An 18205-nucleotide genomic window follows, 5' to 3' on the forward strand; every position below is an offset into this window, starting at 1 on the left:
CTCAACAAACACTTTTTTTAACTACATTTTAAAGAGTAAGGCAGAGCACTTAGAGACACAAACTTTGGATACCTAATATTTTTTTGACCAGCAATTAATTGGTTTTGTTTTATTTCACATTTATTTTTATCCTTTCACCATAATGCATCCAAGCCTGGTAACGTTGCTGTTTCGGTCATTAGGAGTAAGCTAGCCATGTTTGACATTGTGCTTTTAAGGTTATGTCAAGTTCATTTCTTAGATATTTATTGTATTAAAATCCCCCTTTGGTTGCTTTGCCTACAGTATATAAGTAATGAGTCTGTGATATGTGTATACAGTGTCAGGTGGTTACCAGTCCAAGTAAAAAAGATCACTCATGTCTCCTACAAAATGGCACAAGTCCCTCGTATCATGTACATCTATGGGTTTCTCTGCATGTTTTCTTCATATGATTGCTGATTGTAAGAACTGCAGACATCTACTCAACAAGCAGCGTTTGATTGAGGTATTCATGTCTATAGCACAAACAGTCTGTGATGAGTTATACTGTATGTACTTGGAGTTTCTTCAAATCCCTATAGGAGTCTGAATAATAAATTCTTCTACTAATATATAACAATTGTGAATTCATTTTTTACAGATATGAACAGCTCCTTTAGACCTGACATTGATCTAAAGTCTGTATTTTGAGCATTGATTTGTTTCTGTCATCTTAAGTCATTGAGTCAAGAGTACCTAAGGTCATAAGCAAAGTGCCATCATCTTTAAAAAGAGATTCGATAATACATTTTAAAATGATTCACTGTGAAATGTTAAATTAGATTTTCGGTAGTTGCTGTGGGTGGATGGCTCTTAACATACATGAATGAATGAGTGCATTTAGAGTGCATAGAGAGACTTAGATCTAATTTAATTTGATGAGTTGTGAGCCTGGAGGGCTTTATTGGCATCTAAACACACAAGTTGACTGGCTGGCTTTTGACGAAGAGACTGAGATAAATCAGATGGCCAGAAGGCGAAAATAAAATCAAAATTGTGCACTAGCAAAGTGTAGTCATGTGTGTTGATACAGTAATGTGTATAAAGAAAAGCACAGGATGGTATGTAGTTCAAATTGTTTTCATGTTGGAATAAAGCTAAATGTTTTCTTTTCAAAATAAAACAAGTCAGTGATCACAATCGATTTACAATGAGTTCACATAGAGGGCATAAATGATTAATGGGAGTGCTGCTGAAACCCACACTGTGGACTTTTACAAATCTCAAAAAACCCTTTTTCATCTGGGCTGGTTCTGTATCGGCACCGAAGCTGGATCGAATGCTCAGCCACAAAGGAAGCTGAATGCACTACATCATCAGTGACCAAAATCGCTCAGTGTCATTATAATACTGTTACGTGTAATATTATATTACTTTGCATTACATTAAATGGTTACATGAACAGGTATGTAACTCTGCCAGTGTAAACCAGGCTGAAGTCTAAACATTTAATTGAGAGATAACAAGCATTAAAGTTTGATTTCACCAATTATTTTACCTGTAATTTTAATCTTTGACATGGTCTTACTCAGTTGATATAACAGATATCCATGTTATTATGAAACAACTTTGGATGGGTTTTCACTGGCAGGGTCACATATATTATTCATATTACTTTTTCATTCAAAATATTATAGTAGCATGCATGAAACATAAAATAAAATAATTTTAAATTTAATTAAGAATCCTGTATATATTGATCATTTAATTTATGTATTGTTTATTTGCAGTCACCTAGCATGTTTCCACCATGGTAAAACCCCATCAGATGGATGTGCTTCATAGATATGTTGATTTTACTCTGAATTTTTGAATTGCACATTTTTATTGTGGTAGTCATGTCACAATTTGGATATTTATGAGTTATAATGCATCTAAAATCACATTTTGAATAGCTATTTATATGAACTCTGAAGCTCTTTTTAATGGCATTGTTTAAGCCAGCCCTATCTCACAAGAATGCATGCATATTTTAAGGGTTTGCTAATTCGTATGAATTTGTATGAAGTTAATCGTGCAAAAACGTATGATTATCATAAGAAAACTTGAAAATGAAACCCTACCCTTAACTCCAAAGCCACAGGGGTCGAGATAAATTGTACAAAAAAATTACAAATGTGGTTGTACAAATTATAAGAATTAGCCCGTAAAATTCGTACGAATTGACATGAGATGGTGTTGTTTAAACTGTGGTCTGTAGTGAGAGCTCCGCCTACTGATGTCACAGGTCCCCTGGTTCAAGACCAGCAAGATTTTAGGGACAATTCTGAACCAGGATCAGGACATAGAACCAGGGGCCTCATCAACATTGCGTAGAAAATTTTCTATATTTGTACCTACGAATGAAATTTAGAATGTGCCTAAGTACAAAAAAATCGGGATTTATCAAACGTGCGCACGTGCTTCGTACGCACATCAGTACAGTAAGTAATCCTTGATGATAAATCCCATGTGTTCTTAAGCACCATGCTCGTGCACGTTCATGTTCATTTGCATTTCGAAACGCCTCCAATGAACCATATATGGTGACAACACCTCCCGTTATAAGTCACGTGGTTGTGCTTTTTCCCTCATCGTAATAATGGCAAAGAGAGCGTAAAAGAGGAACTTACAGACGCAGAAATTGAGTTACTGGTGGATGAGGTTAAATCCTAATAACACATCCTGTTTGGTTCACTTAGTGCGGGAGGAATGACTAACAAAAGAAAACAAATCTACATGGGAACATGTTACCATTGAGTTTAATTCCGTTGGGTATGAGAACACTTTTAGAAATAAAATAGTCGTTTGACATTAAATTATCAGCCAAAAAAAAAAAAAACGAGTGCAACTGGAGGAGGACAGACAACTTTCCACCTTGGACAGCAGCATATATAACCAGCATCATTGGCGCGATCTTTGAAAACGCGCTACCGGCGGAATGGATTATTTGCCAAGTCTTCCAATAACGCAAGATAAGCCATTGCACTGTGTCAAACATTTGTCGGAGACTTCATTTATACAAATCACATGTAGAGCTTTCACAGATACAGATACATATCACAAATAAATCATTATACTTATTTGCTGTTACAATACTGACATTAATCATTTTTAACACCTGCTTAGGGATAATAAATAGACACTTCTTTACTCACTGGAACAGGGTCCTGTGTAGTATCGCTATTCTACCACTAGATGCTCTGCGTACGCATACTCCGAGGTGTGCGTATATTTACACACATTTCTAAGTATAAGTGCAATTTGATAAATTCCACACTTTGCGTAAAACTATTCCTACGCACACTTTACGCACACTTCTGTTCGTACGCACGCTTGATAAATGAGGCCCCAGGCTTTTATGTGTGGAAAAGCACAGCGTGGTTCCAGATTTGGTTCTAAGCCTAGCTCGGGTGCTCGCCCCATGCAGTGGGATAACTTTCACAACGTTATCCTAATCCTTTATTTCTAATTCTGTTTCTTATGAGTCAACACAGAACTTGACAAGTAGATATGATTCAGAAATTGTTGTCTATTTAAAGTACTATTCCCAATAGGAAAAAAAAGGTAAATGAAATTCAGAATTTTGCATTATTGAGTTGCTTATCTAAGCTTAAAAAAAGTCAAAATATGTACCTCAGCTCTCACTTGGGCAGTACCCTTTAAAAAGGTACTAATATGTACCATTCAATATGTATATGTATAGATTTTGTAGGAATTGCAGCTTTGAGATACTAATATGATCTCTTTAGGTGCAAAAGGTACAGCCTTCAGTGACAGATCAGGTGCCTATTATGACCATTTATTCTGACAGCATAGGATGTAACACTTTTGATTGGGGAATGATAAAACAGATGGAATGGTGACTATCTTGGTTCCAGGAAATTTTAGAGACTGCGATGAGGTCTTTTGACTCCGGCCAATAAACAATAACCTAGCAATTACCCAGAACATTTAACCAAAACCACAGCAAAAACTCTCCATTCCCTTTTATTACTGTGTATTTTTGAGCAAGAGCCAATCACCATTTATTTTCCAAAAACTTTAGAGTTCCTTATGTTCCTTCTGCCCTCAGTTGGTTTCAGTTCATTAAATAATATTGATTGTAAAAAGCATTTAATTGCCTCAGTGCGTGTTATATATTATGTGTGTGAATATATTTATAAAAGATCATCTTGTTTTTGTATGCTTACCTCAGCCGCATCTAAAATCCTGCCACCCGGCAGGAGCACTGAAACTTTATGGATTCAGGATTATATGGATTTCACATAGCCTGAAAGTTCTGTATACCACTGTACTTTTTGTAGTTATACTGCTATTCTGTGAGTCTGGCTTTGGGAAATGGAGAACTATTGATTTTTTTCTTTCTTTTTTTTTTTTAAAGCAGATCCTCAGCATCTTAAACTATACAGAGCGAGAGAGAGAGAGAGAGAGAGAGAGAGAGAGAGAGAGAGAGAGAGAGAGAGAGAGAGAGAGAGAGAGAGAGAGAGAGAGAGAGAGAGAGAGAGAGAGAGAGAGAGAGAGAGAGAGAGAGAGTCTTTCATTAATGGCCGATCTGTCAGATTCAGTACTGGATATGAAGTGTGTCATCTGGAGGTGTGGGCTGCACTGTTAATAGCCCTTTGGGTTCTCTGAGCTCAAATATAATGGCGATGAAAGTAGCAGAAACACAAGCCATGCCAGATACGGATGGGCTTTTTTGTGAATGTAAAAAAAAAGATTATGATTCCTATTAATGTAATACTGTGAAATCATATTTTCGAGACACAATAAACTACAAATAAATCAAATTAGAATATCTCTGAAACAATAACGCTGGTAGGCTGTTACATAAATTAAGAGGTAAATATGACCGTAACAATCTTGACAGGCTTGCCTTAGGTCGATTTAGTTCAACTGCTCTGACATAAAACAAAAACAAACTGCATAAAAGCTTATTTCTGATTTGTCAGATGGGATTGTTCACGCAAATTGTTAGAAAACCATCGGATGGCGCTCTTGACGCCTGTAGCGTGCGCGCCTGAACGCTGTCCACGGTGCTGAAACACAGCGACTGGCTTTGTGCTTTGAAAGCTTTCCACCAGAATCCCAGTCGCGTTCCTGTTACTCTCAGAACAAAGACAATGCTTCCTCAAAGAAGGTACAAGTGATGTCTCATATATTACAACAAACGTCAGGTGTCGTTTCAGTGATCCGGTCTCGTAGCGGCTTTGCGTTTGGTTGAGTTAATGCGCAGTGAGGTAGCGCTTCTGCTGGATTAATTCATATTTACCTCATTATTTACACACATGGACTGTTGCCTTTTTGGATTTACTTCAGTCGCTGTTGGGCAACTATAATGAAAACGAGTTAATATCACCAACAAAAGGATCTCGTGATTACTTTCCCCAGCAATTTTCGGACTTATACATCGTGTGTTGTCGTGCAACTTCAACAAATGAACTGGATCGCTTTCTTTTCTGCAAACTTACCACGGACCACAAGAGGATAAAGCAAAATGATCAAAACAAATGACGCGTTTTATAGTTTGAATGGTGTTGCACATTCGGGAAAATGATTGCGGTTAATACCGAGTGTATAACTATGGTGAGAAGATGTCTTCTGACGTTCAAACCTTTCAGGTAAGACTTACTCGATATAAAATAAACTGCAAAAGGTACAAATGGGCTATTTTTTACCTTTTACCCCTGGCGTTTATCTGTATTGGTTGACTTGGATTAAATCAGTTGATTTAGGTTTGCCTACCCCCTTAATCAGTTTACGTTACTTACCAAAAATTATATATACAGTTTATTGTTGGAAGTCTTTGTCGGAGATTTTATTATGATACTGATAAATCAATTAGTCAGAAACGACATAAACTTTGCCTCTTCACTGTTATGGTCCAGCGTAACCTTCTACAAAGAAATACAAATGTACACACCTCTGTAGCCTAAATAAATGCGTACTGTAGTAAATGCAAATGTTTGCGTGGATATTTCATGGAAGTGGCATCATTCTCGATCCTAAACGACGATTTCCTTGACCTTAACAATAAATGGCTGATCTCTGAACTGTATGTGAGAAATGAGTCTCACTGATATTTCGCGCTCTTTCCACCAGCAGCGGGAATCCATGCAGCTGGCGGGAAAATCTGGGTCATCCCTGTAGCTGAACTCTTTAACTCGACCATTGCCCTAAGGTCATTTTGACTTTTAATACAGTATACTATAAATAGCACCCAGTATGCTATTCATAAGTTCGCAATGCCAGAGAATATACAACAAACAACCGAGCCCAGATGTTTATAAAGAATAATAATTTTGTATATTGTGTTATTATTACACTTTTAGCAAATGTAAATCCATCACACATAAATAATGCTCTTAATGTGCTCCCCACTCCCCTGTTATTTTCTCTATTTCCACTTTCCCGAACACCTGTAGCACTGCAGCAATTGTTTTGCATGAGTTGAGATGACAGGATTTGTTGTTTAGGATGTTGAAGACCAGTTACAATAAAGATTTATTTTTGAAATACACATGAATGAAAATTGATACTCCAGGATTTGTAATACTTTATTTACATTACACCATGTCAAGAAAATGAACAGGGTGTCTAAAACATGATGGAATTCTACAAACAAGTCTGTAAAAGTTTGTTGAAGGGGTTTTAAAACGCCAAAAAGGATATACAACACATAGTAGAAATGATCTGAAACAGCATTGGAAGCGTAGCAGAAGATCACATAAATCATAAAACATTTAAATACTCAATTTAGATAATGCTAACCTAAATGAATATGTTAATACATTATGTTTACAGAGGTTAAGTGTTTCAAGGACATGTTAATGGATAAACCTTTTATGGACTCTGAACATAGAAGATTTTATTGACAGCATATACAGTATATGAGCCATATTCCACTCTCCTGGTGATGAAAGTGGACCTATAATCTTATAAATTAAGCAATATAAACACTTGTGACTGACTATCATTTTATTCGAGTTCGAGTTGCTTGGGACTTTAATACATGAGCTGTTCTTTTCACCCACTTTGTCCAAATATCTGTAAGACAAACATTAATTTGCCTCGGATGAATAATGTCACTTTGTTTTGGAGGAGGCAGTAATGTCTAGATCTGTTTGTTTTTAAATAAGCCCCAGCAGTGGACAAGCAGACTCGATGCATTTAAACGATTCCTTAATGAGACCTCCAATGTGTCTGGGGAATTTGAATGAGCATCTCGAAAAAATTACCTCCAAAACAAGAAAGTGAGGACCACTGCTCGATATGAACTGCTGCCATCATATCAATTTGTATTTCAGAAATTACATTTCTGTCATTATGTCCTTAAAGGCTCACCCTCGTGTCATTTCTAACTATGCTGTTATTTATTTATTTTCTGAACACACCTAGTGACCACATCTGATGAGCTCTGTGATGATAAAGAGCAGCATTGATGAAGATATCCATCGGACAGCAGCTTAATTAAAGCTTTTACTTTACATGAAACAGAATTAATTAATAATGGCTGACCGCTAATGCCCTAATGAAATGTTCTTATAATGACATTTGTAACTAAAACTATCTGCGGCTTTAAGTGTCAATCTTGATCCAAGACAACATGCCTTTAAGTCATGTGACAGTCGGGAACCAATAGTGTTTGGCCTGAGGGACAATAAACTAAGCAAAAGAGGTGTGTTTGACTTCATGCAGCACTGCGCAGACCGATTGGCGGTTGGCTTTAAGTAGTGCATGCCAGTAAGAAATTTTGTCCGACTTGAGCTGGCACCGATGGCATGTGACGGTGACTATGGCATTAAAGTACTGCGGCTGGCTCAGTCTGCGCACAGAGTTCTGATGACAACACAGCTCTTTTGTGATTGGTCTCCTAACTGATGACAACGATCACATTGTTTCATGTTTAATCCAACCACGGCCGGCTTTAGGCATGGGGTGGGGTAAGCCCACCCAAACGTCTGTCTTGCCCAGACAATCAGAATTTAGTCAAAGACATGATTAATATTTTATTAACAAAATGGTTAAAAGCAATCTGAGGCAGGCTATGTTTAGGGTTTAAGGAAGGGCTGTAGACGGTCCTAACCAATCAACACCAGAAAATGTCAGCATTTTTCTGCTTTTATTGCCTGACTCATGAGGACGCCTCTCTCTTTAGTGGAGGATCTGACTGATGCAACATGAGATTTAAAAGCAGAATTACTTATGTGCAATATGTAGCTTTAGCCTGTTGTTTTTGATGATCCAGGAAGAAACTGACAACTTTTCCACAGCTCCATCTCTCAATCAGTTATTCCGTATCTCTCTCAATTCTCCAAAATCACGTTACAGGACTTGTCTTAAATTTAAATGCACCGTCCCAGTCATTTGAGTCCATTAAGCAGTCATTTAATGATGGATGGTCCGTTCATGTCTCAGGGTCGGAAATTACTGAGGGCTTTGGGCAAAAATGCAACCAGGATGAATAAAAATGCCCCCTAAATTCAAGAGAAAGACAAACCAAAAATGTATTATTATAATCAAAATGAAATGTGAAAATCATGAAAGCTTTACATTTAGACCTGTCACATTGGATAAGATTACTTTGTACTAGGGCTGTCAAGAGATTCAAATATTTTATCTAGATTATTCGCATGATTGTCATGAGTAATATCTTTTGTCATTCTCTATTAAAAAACTTCAAAACATTGCATGATTTGTTGGAATCTGACAAAACATGACATAACTACACCTGTTTGAAGTTGACAGAGTCAGCCAAGATAATTTTGGGAAACATCCAAAATTACCACAAAAATTACCACATCCATACCTTAAAATCACTGATAAGCAGCAATTAAACAATTAAATATATAAAGTGTTTCTGGTTGAAACTTTAAAAGTGGTTTTTTTTTGACAAATTCAATATGCATTTAAAAAAGGAAACACGGTGCAAATGTCACTACGACAAGCAGCAGGTGTCTGACTTAATGGCTCCATCTTTAACTCATCTCTCCTCTGGAAGCGGCAAACCTCACCGATTTGTATGCGCAGCACCACATGAACTCGAACACACCTAATGCTTCAACACAGATGCAAATTACATTATGCTTCAGTGAGGGAAATGATAATCAGTATATGTACAGTATAAACAAAAAAACCGCTAGCTTAAAAAAGCTGGGGTTGTAATTTAACCTATGCTTGGGTTAAAAATAACCCAAAATTTATTTAGAGTGTAGTGCATGAGTCATGTGACCTACTTTGGTTGTCAGCTTTTTTGGAGCCAAATAAATACTCTAAGCAGTGTTCATGTACCAAACACTACTAGACTGCTAGAGCCATGCACTAGCAGTGCAAAGGTTATGGGTTCGATTCCCAGGAAACAAATGTATAACTTGAATGCACTGTAAGTCACTTGGTGATCTGCCAAATGCATAAACATTAAAGTTAAATGGATACAAAATATTGATTTAAAATAAAGTCTTTAATCAATTACTATGTTTAAAAGCAGTGGTATTTTATTTTGACAAATATAAGGCACATGACATTTCATTATTTTCAGCATAAAAAAATAACAGTATAAAGGTTTGGAATAACATGAGGGAGAGTAAGCAGATTAATGTTTTCCGTTTCCTTTTATAATTTCTTCAAAGAAATGGCACTTGTTGTAGTTGGCCACACAGGAGGTACTGAAGCTGAAAATGGTAATTACTTTATAATCGTAATTGTCTTATCATTGTCTGGGTGGACACCTTTTCACCTGTGTGGTCTAATTTAACCCAACACATTTATACATCTGTCTGTCTCTCTCTTTGTCTTGTTCTCTTCACTGCAGGATTTTTGTGGCGGGCATCGGTTTCTTCAGTCTGTGCTTTTTAATGACGTCTCTGGGGGGGCAGTTCTCGGCCAAGCGGATGGCCGATTCCCCATTCAGCATCCGAACTGAAGGTACATTAATAACACACAGGTCTTTATGTCCACCTACTCTGAGCGTCTGCGTGTCTAACTCATCTGTTGGCATTTAGAGAGCGTTGGTTTATGGGTTATTTAATGGGGTAATGGTGGGTTTTGTGCTGGCCTTTAACAGTCTTGATTATACACGGGTCTGTGAGCTGTGAATAGCATTTCTGTCTGCAAAGCACCCCATTTGTCTCCAGTCATCACTTTTTACGGGTATGAAAATAGATCACACCAGAGGCCATTTCTCTAACAGTGATGCCAAAAAGAACGTGCCCGTGAGAAAGATGGACCCTTCTTTTAGTGAGAGCCAATGTTTTATTTTGCAAAGATGATTATTTGTGAGCTGGGCCTTTTTGTCTTTTGGTCAGCTCTGCTTATGTGCACACCGATTGCATTGGTAGTACTGATGGTCTGGATGGAAAATCTGTTAAAATAATTTAAACGTATTTTTTTGTTTTTGTTTCTAATGTTTATTTATTTGATGAGAAATTCATATTTGTACACTTGAAATCAAAGCCCTTTGGGCATTATAAAATTAGATGGCCATAGTAAGTAGTACATACTAAGGAGTATATTGATGCAAACTGTATGCAAATATGGTGCTTTTTACAATTTGAGAGAAAATTGTCTCTTTAAACCGGGGAAGACTGTTTAGTCCTACTACACTGTAACTGATATGTGAAAGCATTATATATGCCACATTATTTAATAAACAAACACCCAAGGGGTGGGGAAATGTGTAACATTTTATGAATTACAGTTTCCATTTGGGCAGAAATGTGCAGAGCTTTCTATGTAGTTCTGCGGGGACAGACTCAATGAGGGAATGGATGGCCTTTCCTTAGGGATATCATTAATAAAAGACTCCTGAGTTACTGTAGTGTAGTGTGCTGTAGTTTACCCAGTGAGCTGCCTTACTCAATCCACATAGGCAACTATTTTCAAAGGTAACATCCTAATAGAAGTTAAACCTTGTATAGTATAAGACCAAATTAAAATGCTCTGCTTAGTAGGGATTGATCTAGTAGATTATTTATGGGGTGGCATAAGAACTGTTAGGAGCTACTGTATGAGGAGTCAACCATGTGTGTACCTGTAAGTCTTTTGCATGACACTAGGTACATTTACATGCAACCAAATAATCAGTTTGTAATCGTATTGATGGCTCAAGCGTATTGAAAAGTTTTCATGTAAACACCTTTATCAATATGATTAAGCACGATCGGATGCAAATTTGGATCGTATTGAAGGGGGTGGTGTACTCCGATCTGTCATCCGATCCGCAGGAGAAAAGTACGCATGTAAACGTGTGAATCGTAGTATTTTCTCAACCGGATGCAAAAAAACATTGTGCACATGTGCAGAACATTTGTGCTCAAGTTCACATCTTATATTAAACTCTTATATCACATGATTCTCGTCACAGAGACACGCAATAGCAAGGCAGTGGCATCACGCATTATTAAAGGAATACTTCAGGATTTAGAATTAAGCTTTGTATCACTAGAAAACCAGTAGTATTTCCGAATTACCGTGCCTCTCCCCTTCATATCGCCCCGAGATGAGAGATGTGTGTATTTTTTTGTCTTGAAAAAAGCCTCCGATGATGCAAATTGACGATTTTTGAGTCATTGGAGGTTTTTTTGGCCAGAGGCTTAAAACTACAGGCAGTAGTAGCAGCAGCTAGTTCTGCATGTTTTCACCACGCCCATATGGGTGGGATCTCACTCACAGAATGTAAAGATAGTGTCAGCCATCTTTAGAAGCTAAGCTAACAGGCTATTGCTCCGTGGAAAAGTTTGAATAACAATGGCGGAATCTAGTTTTAAGTTTGAAATGGCAGAAGGGGATTTCGAAGAGCTGTTGAGAGAATCGGGTGTTTCTATGCTACCTTTAAGAGCCACAATACAGCGAAGAGCTAAGGGAGATGGAGGATCAGCAAGCAGAGAAGCCCGGGGAAGAGGCCGCAGCCTCAGACTCTGCTGCATAGAAGAGCCCAAGGAGGACGCAGCAGCCTCGGCTACTTAGAGGAGCCCGGACTTGCGCGAGCTTGGACAAAAAAGTAGTGGCTTTTTATGTGTTTATATTTACATATGTTTATATGTGCTATTATTGTATTATTTCTGTTCAGCACTTTGTAAAACTTCGTTTTTTTTTAAATGTGCTATATAAATAAAATGGATTGGATGTAAAATAGCATACAGCTGAGCTAGCAGTGTTCTGGATTAGTGGTGGTGGCTTGTAGAGCTGTGCATTGTGGGAGTTGTAGTTTTCCATACAAATGCTGCCTAAAGTCACGTTCTGTCTTTTCTCCGTCAAATAGGCAACAAATTCTACATTTATATTACATTTCAACTACAAATATGACCCACTTTCAATAAATATTAATGTTTCTACAGATGAAATGTTCCTTTAAGGTAAGGTTACTTGTGAGGGTTGGGGAACAGATGAACCCAAACGCAACGATGTCGGGGAAAAACAGAAAACACTTTATTTTATAACACACACAAAACAAAAACCCACGAGGGGGTACACGACATGAACACATGAAACACTTAACTTTGACTAGATTGCCTGACTAGACTGGAACATGGAACACGATACAGAACAGAACACAATGAACCTCCACAGAACTAAAGATACACTGACATTAAATACAGAAAACCAAACAAGATAACGAGCGGGAACAGGTGATGGGAATAAACTAATGATTACCAATAAGCAGGAGAACGAGGGGGCAGGGACAAAAGACAAGACACCGGAGGGACATGCCAAACACAGAAACTAGGCATGAACCTCCACACAAGGCCAGGGACTGCCAGAACTCTGCCACCATGACAAACTACAAATTTAACAAGACTTCAAGGCAGAGTCCTGACATTACTGGGGTCACGCGATGTACATTCTGCCGCGTTTATGTGTACTTTTAAAAATGTAGGCTACTTTAAGCAATAAAATAGTGTTGTGCCTTTTGAAAAGTGTGTTTTCATTACCTATATCTGAAAACTTCTTAAGAACAACTTTCTCCAAGTATGCTTTGACTTTAATCCAGAGATAATGCGTGAACTCGATGAGAGATGCTGTCCGCAGCGTGGCGTTGCCAAGTCCTCTGCTTTTTTTCGAGTTTATATTTGAGCTAACAAGTTTCAACCAGTTTTTTTTTCTGCGAGTTAAAGATGAAAGGATTTCGTTCATTAGTTATTGATATTTGGGCTGTGAACAGTCATTAGGATGCTTTTGGGCTAGTTTTGAATGTCCATTTGGAGGTTCTGATACGCGAATCTGGCAACCCTGGCTGTGCGCTTGCGCAGACGTTCGGATTCTATAGAATGTACATGTAAACGAACATTTTAAGCAGATTGCAATGTTTAGGGTGCATGTAAACTGTATCGTTGTAACCTTCAATCTTATTAAATTCAGTCAGATTGACAACATTTTGTGCATGTAAACATAGCCACTGACATGGTTTTCCGCCTTTTGCGTGTAAATGTCACAAATTTCTGTTTACGTGTCATTGTCATGTATTTGTTACTCAACTATTTTGTCCTATTTTTAAACCATTGGCGCTAACGTAAAAACAATACATACTCCGTCATTTTGTTCATATGGGCCTCATTCAAACTGCAAAGCATTTGCTTATATTTGTGTGTAGTCACAATAAAACAAAACATTGTGCGGTCACACTTTATTTTACGGTATCACTGTTACAGTGTAATTATACATTTAAGTACTAAGTAGTAATCATTAATAACATGTACTTACTATAGGGTTTGGTTTAGGGTTAGTTGCATGTAATTATGTATAATTAACTGTTATTACTATAATAATTACATGTAACATGTGTAACAAAGACACCGTAAAATAAAGTGTTACCCATTGTGCTTTTGTCAAACTGTAAACTCTTGTCAAACTGTAACCTACAACTGTCATCTAACCAAAATCACACACACCAAAGCAAAAAATATTTATCCAACCCCGTTTACGAACAGTCTGTGGGTGGACATTCATTGTATTGCATTGGTTTTCATTTCTTTCATTGACTTTATTGTATATGAGAGGTTGTAGGGAGCTCACATTTTCTGCTACAATGAAGACTTAAAGGTATTGAATTAAACGGAAAATATCAGGCATGCATTGCGACCACTCTAAACGTGCTAATATACAAGAAAGGGGGCTAAATAATTGACCAAATATTAGTTTAACCAAAAAATCCTAGCTTGCATTTTCTGTCTGTCTTCTATCAGAGTGCAGTTTTTAGTATTGTGTTTAGCATTGTGGAATTGGCAAAGACCTGGTGGTTGTTTGTGAAAGCTTTACAGACAAAATTAATAGGGCCTAGCCATTTTCATTGTTTCACACCCATATTATACATCAAAGTGTAATATGACATTGAGAAAATATTAAATAACGTCTGAACGTCCTTGTGTATGTTGCGTACGGCTAGGGGCGAATGGCCGGATGATGGGCCTATTTGGGAAAAAGTCCAGAGCTGTTTTTTAGTCCCAGTCCGTCCCTGTATACCAATACATAATTAAAATGTAAGTACTCTGAAAAAGAGAGTATAAAACTCAAGTGTCTGTAGACCTCTCACGACTGTTTTAAACACAGCTCATTTTTCCATTCGGGACAAAACAAATGATTGGCTTGCGCAACTATCACTCTCTCTCGCGACCATGGCACCACCCCTGTTGCTATGGGATCTGCCCAGACATGCGCACACTCGATTGATTTGAACGTGCACGAGGCACTTTAGGAAGAGCAAAATTACGACAGAGAAAGAGCATTCACAACTCACAGTACCTGCATATGCAGTCAGCGAAGGCAAACAAGGCAAAAAAAGGAATAAACGAAGAAATGAAATGAGAGTTAATATCGCGTGGCTTTTCCTCGAGTCGACGATGCGGTAATGGTATTGTCTCCGGAGTGTAGTCCTCATCAGAGTCAACAATGCTTTCATCACGGAAACTCTTCCATGCAAAACACCCGTTTTTGTTATGAATCTTCCACGAAATTCACCTTAATAAAAAAAAATTCACAAGTAATAAAAAAACTTGCAATCTGTATCAAATCAATCTGTTTTTAGCTTTGTCTTATAAATATAACTAGCTCGTTTGTTACCGAATCAAACAAAATATGTTTTAAACTTTACCAGTATCGATATGCTAGCTTAATAGTGAGTAATAAAAGCCATCCTATTTGTTTATATTCATAGTGATTAAGTTAGGTGTATTATTACATGTAATTTTGACATGATGTTACTACATGCACCGCGCTCCTTCCTCTCTGCTTGTGTCAGGTAAATGTTTCTCCCAGCAGAGGAGAGCCGGTCAGCTTCGCGCATTTATGTGTTTTGGGGGCGTGGCTTTAGAAGAAACCCAGAAGCGAGGGGGTGGAGTGAATGGAAAAATTTGTGAGAGGTCTACAGACACGTGATTTTTATACTCTCTTTTTCAGAGAACTTACATTTTACTTATGTATTGGTTTATAAAGACAGTTTAAACAAATTTGTAAAAAAGTTTTTTTTAGATAATTCCTGCCTATCCTGCCTTTAAACTACTGCATGTATATTGTAGTAAATTACCACTGCAGCAAATGTATGCATCCCACAAATACTAAACCGGTAGCTGTATATTGATATTGAAAAGCAACACAATTTAGTGGCACTGTGACAACCACAGTACAGGCATAATGACAATATGATATTAATAAATACCACTTACCATTTATAAGTTAATTGTACTTCGTCTACGACGATCCCTAGCAGGTTGGTCCTATACAACTAAGTGGCTGTCATGTCTTGCCATATCCAAACATCCTTCTTGGATATGAAATTGTTGAACGCCAAAAGTTACTCTTTTTTTTTAAATAAACTTGCGTTCCAAACAACTTAGAACACTATCTAAGGCTCCATTGAAAAAGGAACTTTGCATCTGTTACCGCCTTGGATAAAGAAAACTGCTTCGGTGAGTTGCATAGACGACGTCATTGTCTTGCAGCCCCCTCCCCATTCTGTGATTGGTTCCCTATTTCAATGGCAAAAAAGGTCTATAGTTTCCGTGCTAGACTTGCAGCGTGAATACATTTGCACGCAAGGCAGCATGTTGAAACCCAGGCTAGTGCCTAACAGCAAATGATGTACTGAAATGTGGGAAAATAGGTCTTAGGAGATCAATTTGGTTGTTGGAAAACTGCTGCATGGTGTGTTCAGCAAACTGTCATATAAAGCTGAAAATGATGAATTAGTGTTCTGTTATTTTGCTATTACATGGAGAGAGAGAGAGAGAGAGAGAGAGAGAGAGAGAGAGAGAGAGAGAGCACCTGATTAATTAACCACTCCCAGGCTGACGTCTTGATAAAGCCGCTCATTAAATAGTGCCTGCTGATCAACCCAAGTTGACATTGCTGAGTTTTTGTAGCTCTTTCCTCAATTAATGTGTAATGCTTCAGCACTATAAGACACTATCGGGTTACTGTAACCCTTATGCTCACTTTGATGTCAAAAAATAAACTACAATTTAATTATTACTTTAAAACTGACATTTACTAATCTGTTGAGAACTGATTACACACAATTATCAATTTGATAACACTTCATCTGTCCTCTGAAATGTCTTATTAATTATGTTTGGGGTCTCAGAGATTCCAGCTGTCTGAAAAACCTGGCTGACCTTCACAGTTCATTATCAATTAGAGTTACAGAGAGAATATAATTTGTACTTTGGCATCACCCTGGATAACCAATAAAGACCAATTGAGCTGGGTGCAGTTAAAATACTGTAAAAACAACAACCCCCAGTAAAATTTAAAAAATTATGTAGAGACTCTAAGTCCTATAAAGTGTGCCCCAAAACATTTTTGTAAAGTCAGACAATTAAGCCATTTTTGGTTGTAATGTTACAATTGGGACTGGAGTTAAGGCATTGTGTCCACGTGAGCATATTTAGCAGCGGCCAGCATATGCTTTAGGCTGTTTTCGCACATGTTGGTGCCCACCGTGGTGCGGTCTCGTGGTGCACCAAATTACATTGTATAATTTTTCAGTTAGTGCGGTCCGTGTTCACATACGTTGTTTTTACCATACTCAAAACGCTGCACCGTACACCATGTGACAACAGTCAGCGATGTCATTGGTCTCTGACAGCTCTTACCATCTCATGACCACCCCCCATGTTTCCATGACCACCAGCCTGACAGGAGGAGCGAAGCTAGCAAGATATGGAGGTAAACACATCTTTGCGAAGTTTATTTGCTTTAACGCGAAATTGTGCAACTGTTCTATTAACTCTTTCGCCGCCATTGACGAGACATATCGTCAATCAAGAGAAAACGCTTCCCTGCCAATGACGAGTATTTCCGGCTTTCCGCAATACCGCTATTATCCACCAGGTGGATAATAGCAACTTTTTAAACCCAGAAGAATTGCCCTATGGCAAGCGGATGCATGTCAATGTCTGCTTTAAAGATCGCTCTGAATGGGATCTCTATGAAAGGTCCGTCACAAAAATGGAATTATCTCTGCTTTTTGCTCAAAATGTGGTGTTTTTGCAGAAACCTACCCATATTCAAAAGCTGATTACAAAAGAACTTCTGAAGGTAGGATGAAACGGTTTTTTTTGTTTGAAAGCAGAGGGTCTGTTCTTTCATTTGGTATTGTATGTTTATTCAAAAAATGCTGGCGGCGAAAGAGTTAAAAGCCCTTCTCACGGAGCCATCACTATTTTTGTGTGTGGAGGACAGCTATGCATTTATAAAATCATCAGCTTAAAAATCCAGGAGACAGTGAATCTCTGCAATGGATTGCCTTGTTTGTTGTTAAACCACAATATAACACACGGCTCATGTAACGACAGAATCCCAGTGGCTCAAACATGATGATAACTTTTTGTATTTGGTTCGGCCAGAGGTCGAGCAGTGTTTACACCACAGATGGGTCGCACCAGAGTTCGGCAATGAGTGGTTTAGAGCGATTTTGGAGCGGCTGTTTAGTGTGCACCAGAGTGCGGCTTATGTGTTCACACTAACCCAAACGAACTGTACTCGGACCGTCACATAATTTGGGCCAATCGAAACAGTGTATGTGTGAAAGCACCCTTGAAGGCAGGGTATCTGATTTTGAAAAATGCTAACTTTAGCCCTTCTAGCACTAAAATCACGATCCCACCCTCCATTTAAATCGCCATCCAAAGTCACACCTCATCCAAAACACATGAACACGCACAGACCACCAGAATCCCATTCATATCTCATTCACCAGTGAGAAAACTTTTTG

At 38.0% G+C, this 18205-nt stretch overlaps 1 protein-coding gene across 2 annotated transcripts in view; it reads left to right on the top strand.

Annotated features, from left to right (window-relative positions):
- Nucleotides 1–5025: 5025 nt before the first annotated feature.
- Nucleotides 5026–18205, top strand: part of LOC135750358 (alpha-1,6-mannosylglycoprotein 6-beta-N-acetylglucosaminyltransferase B) — a 310954-nt gene continuing 297774 nt past the window's right edge. For both annotated transcript variants that reach the window (XR_012336391.1, XM_065269168.2), the window contains exons 1-2: nt 5026–5621; nt 9812–9924. Coding sequence is in view for 1 of the 2 variants with exons in the window: in XM_065269168.2 (XP_065125240.1) it covers nt 5554–5621; nt 9812–9924 (181 nt within the window). In the remaining variant the exon portion in view is untranslated. The remainder of the gene's footprint in view (nt 5622–9811; nt 9925–18205) is intronic.

The sequence above is a fragment of the Paramisgurnus dabryanus genome, chromosome 3, assembly GCF_030506205.2.
Source record: "Paramisgurnus dabryanus chromosome 3, PD_genome_1.1, whole genome shotgun sequence".
Taxonomy (NCBI): domain Eukaryota; kingdom Metazoa; phylum Chordata; class Actinopteri; order Cypriniformes; family Cobitidae; genus Paramisgurnus; species Paramisgurnus dabryanus.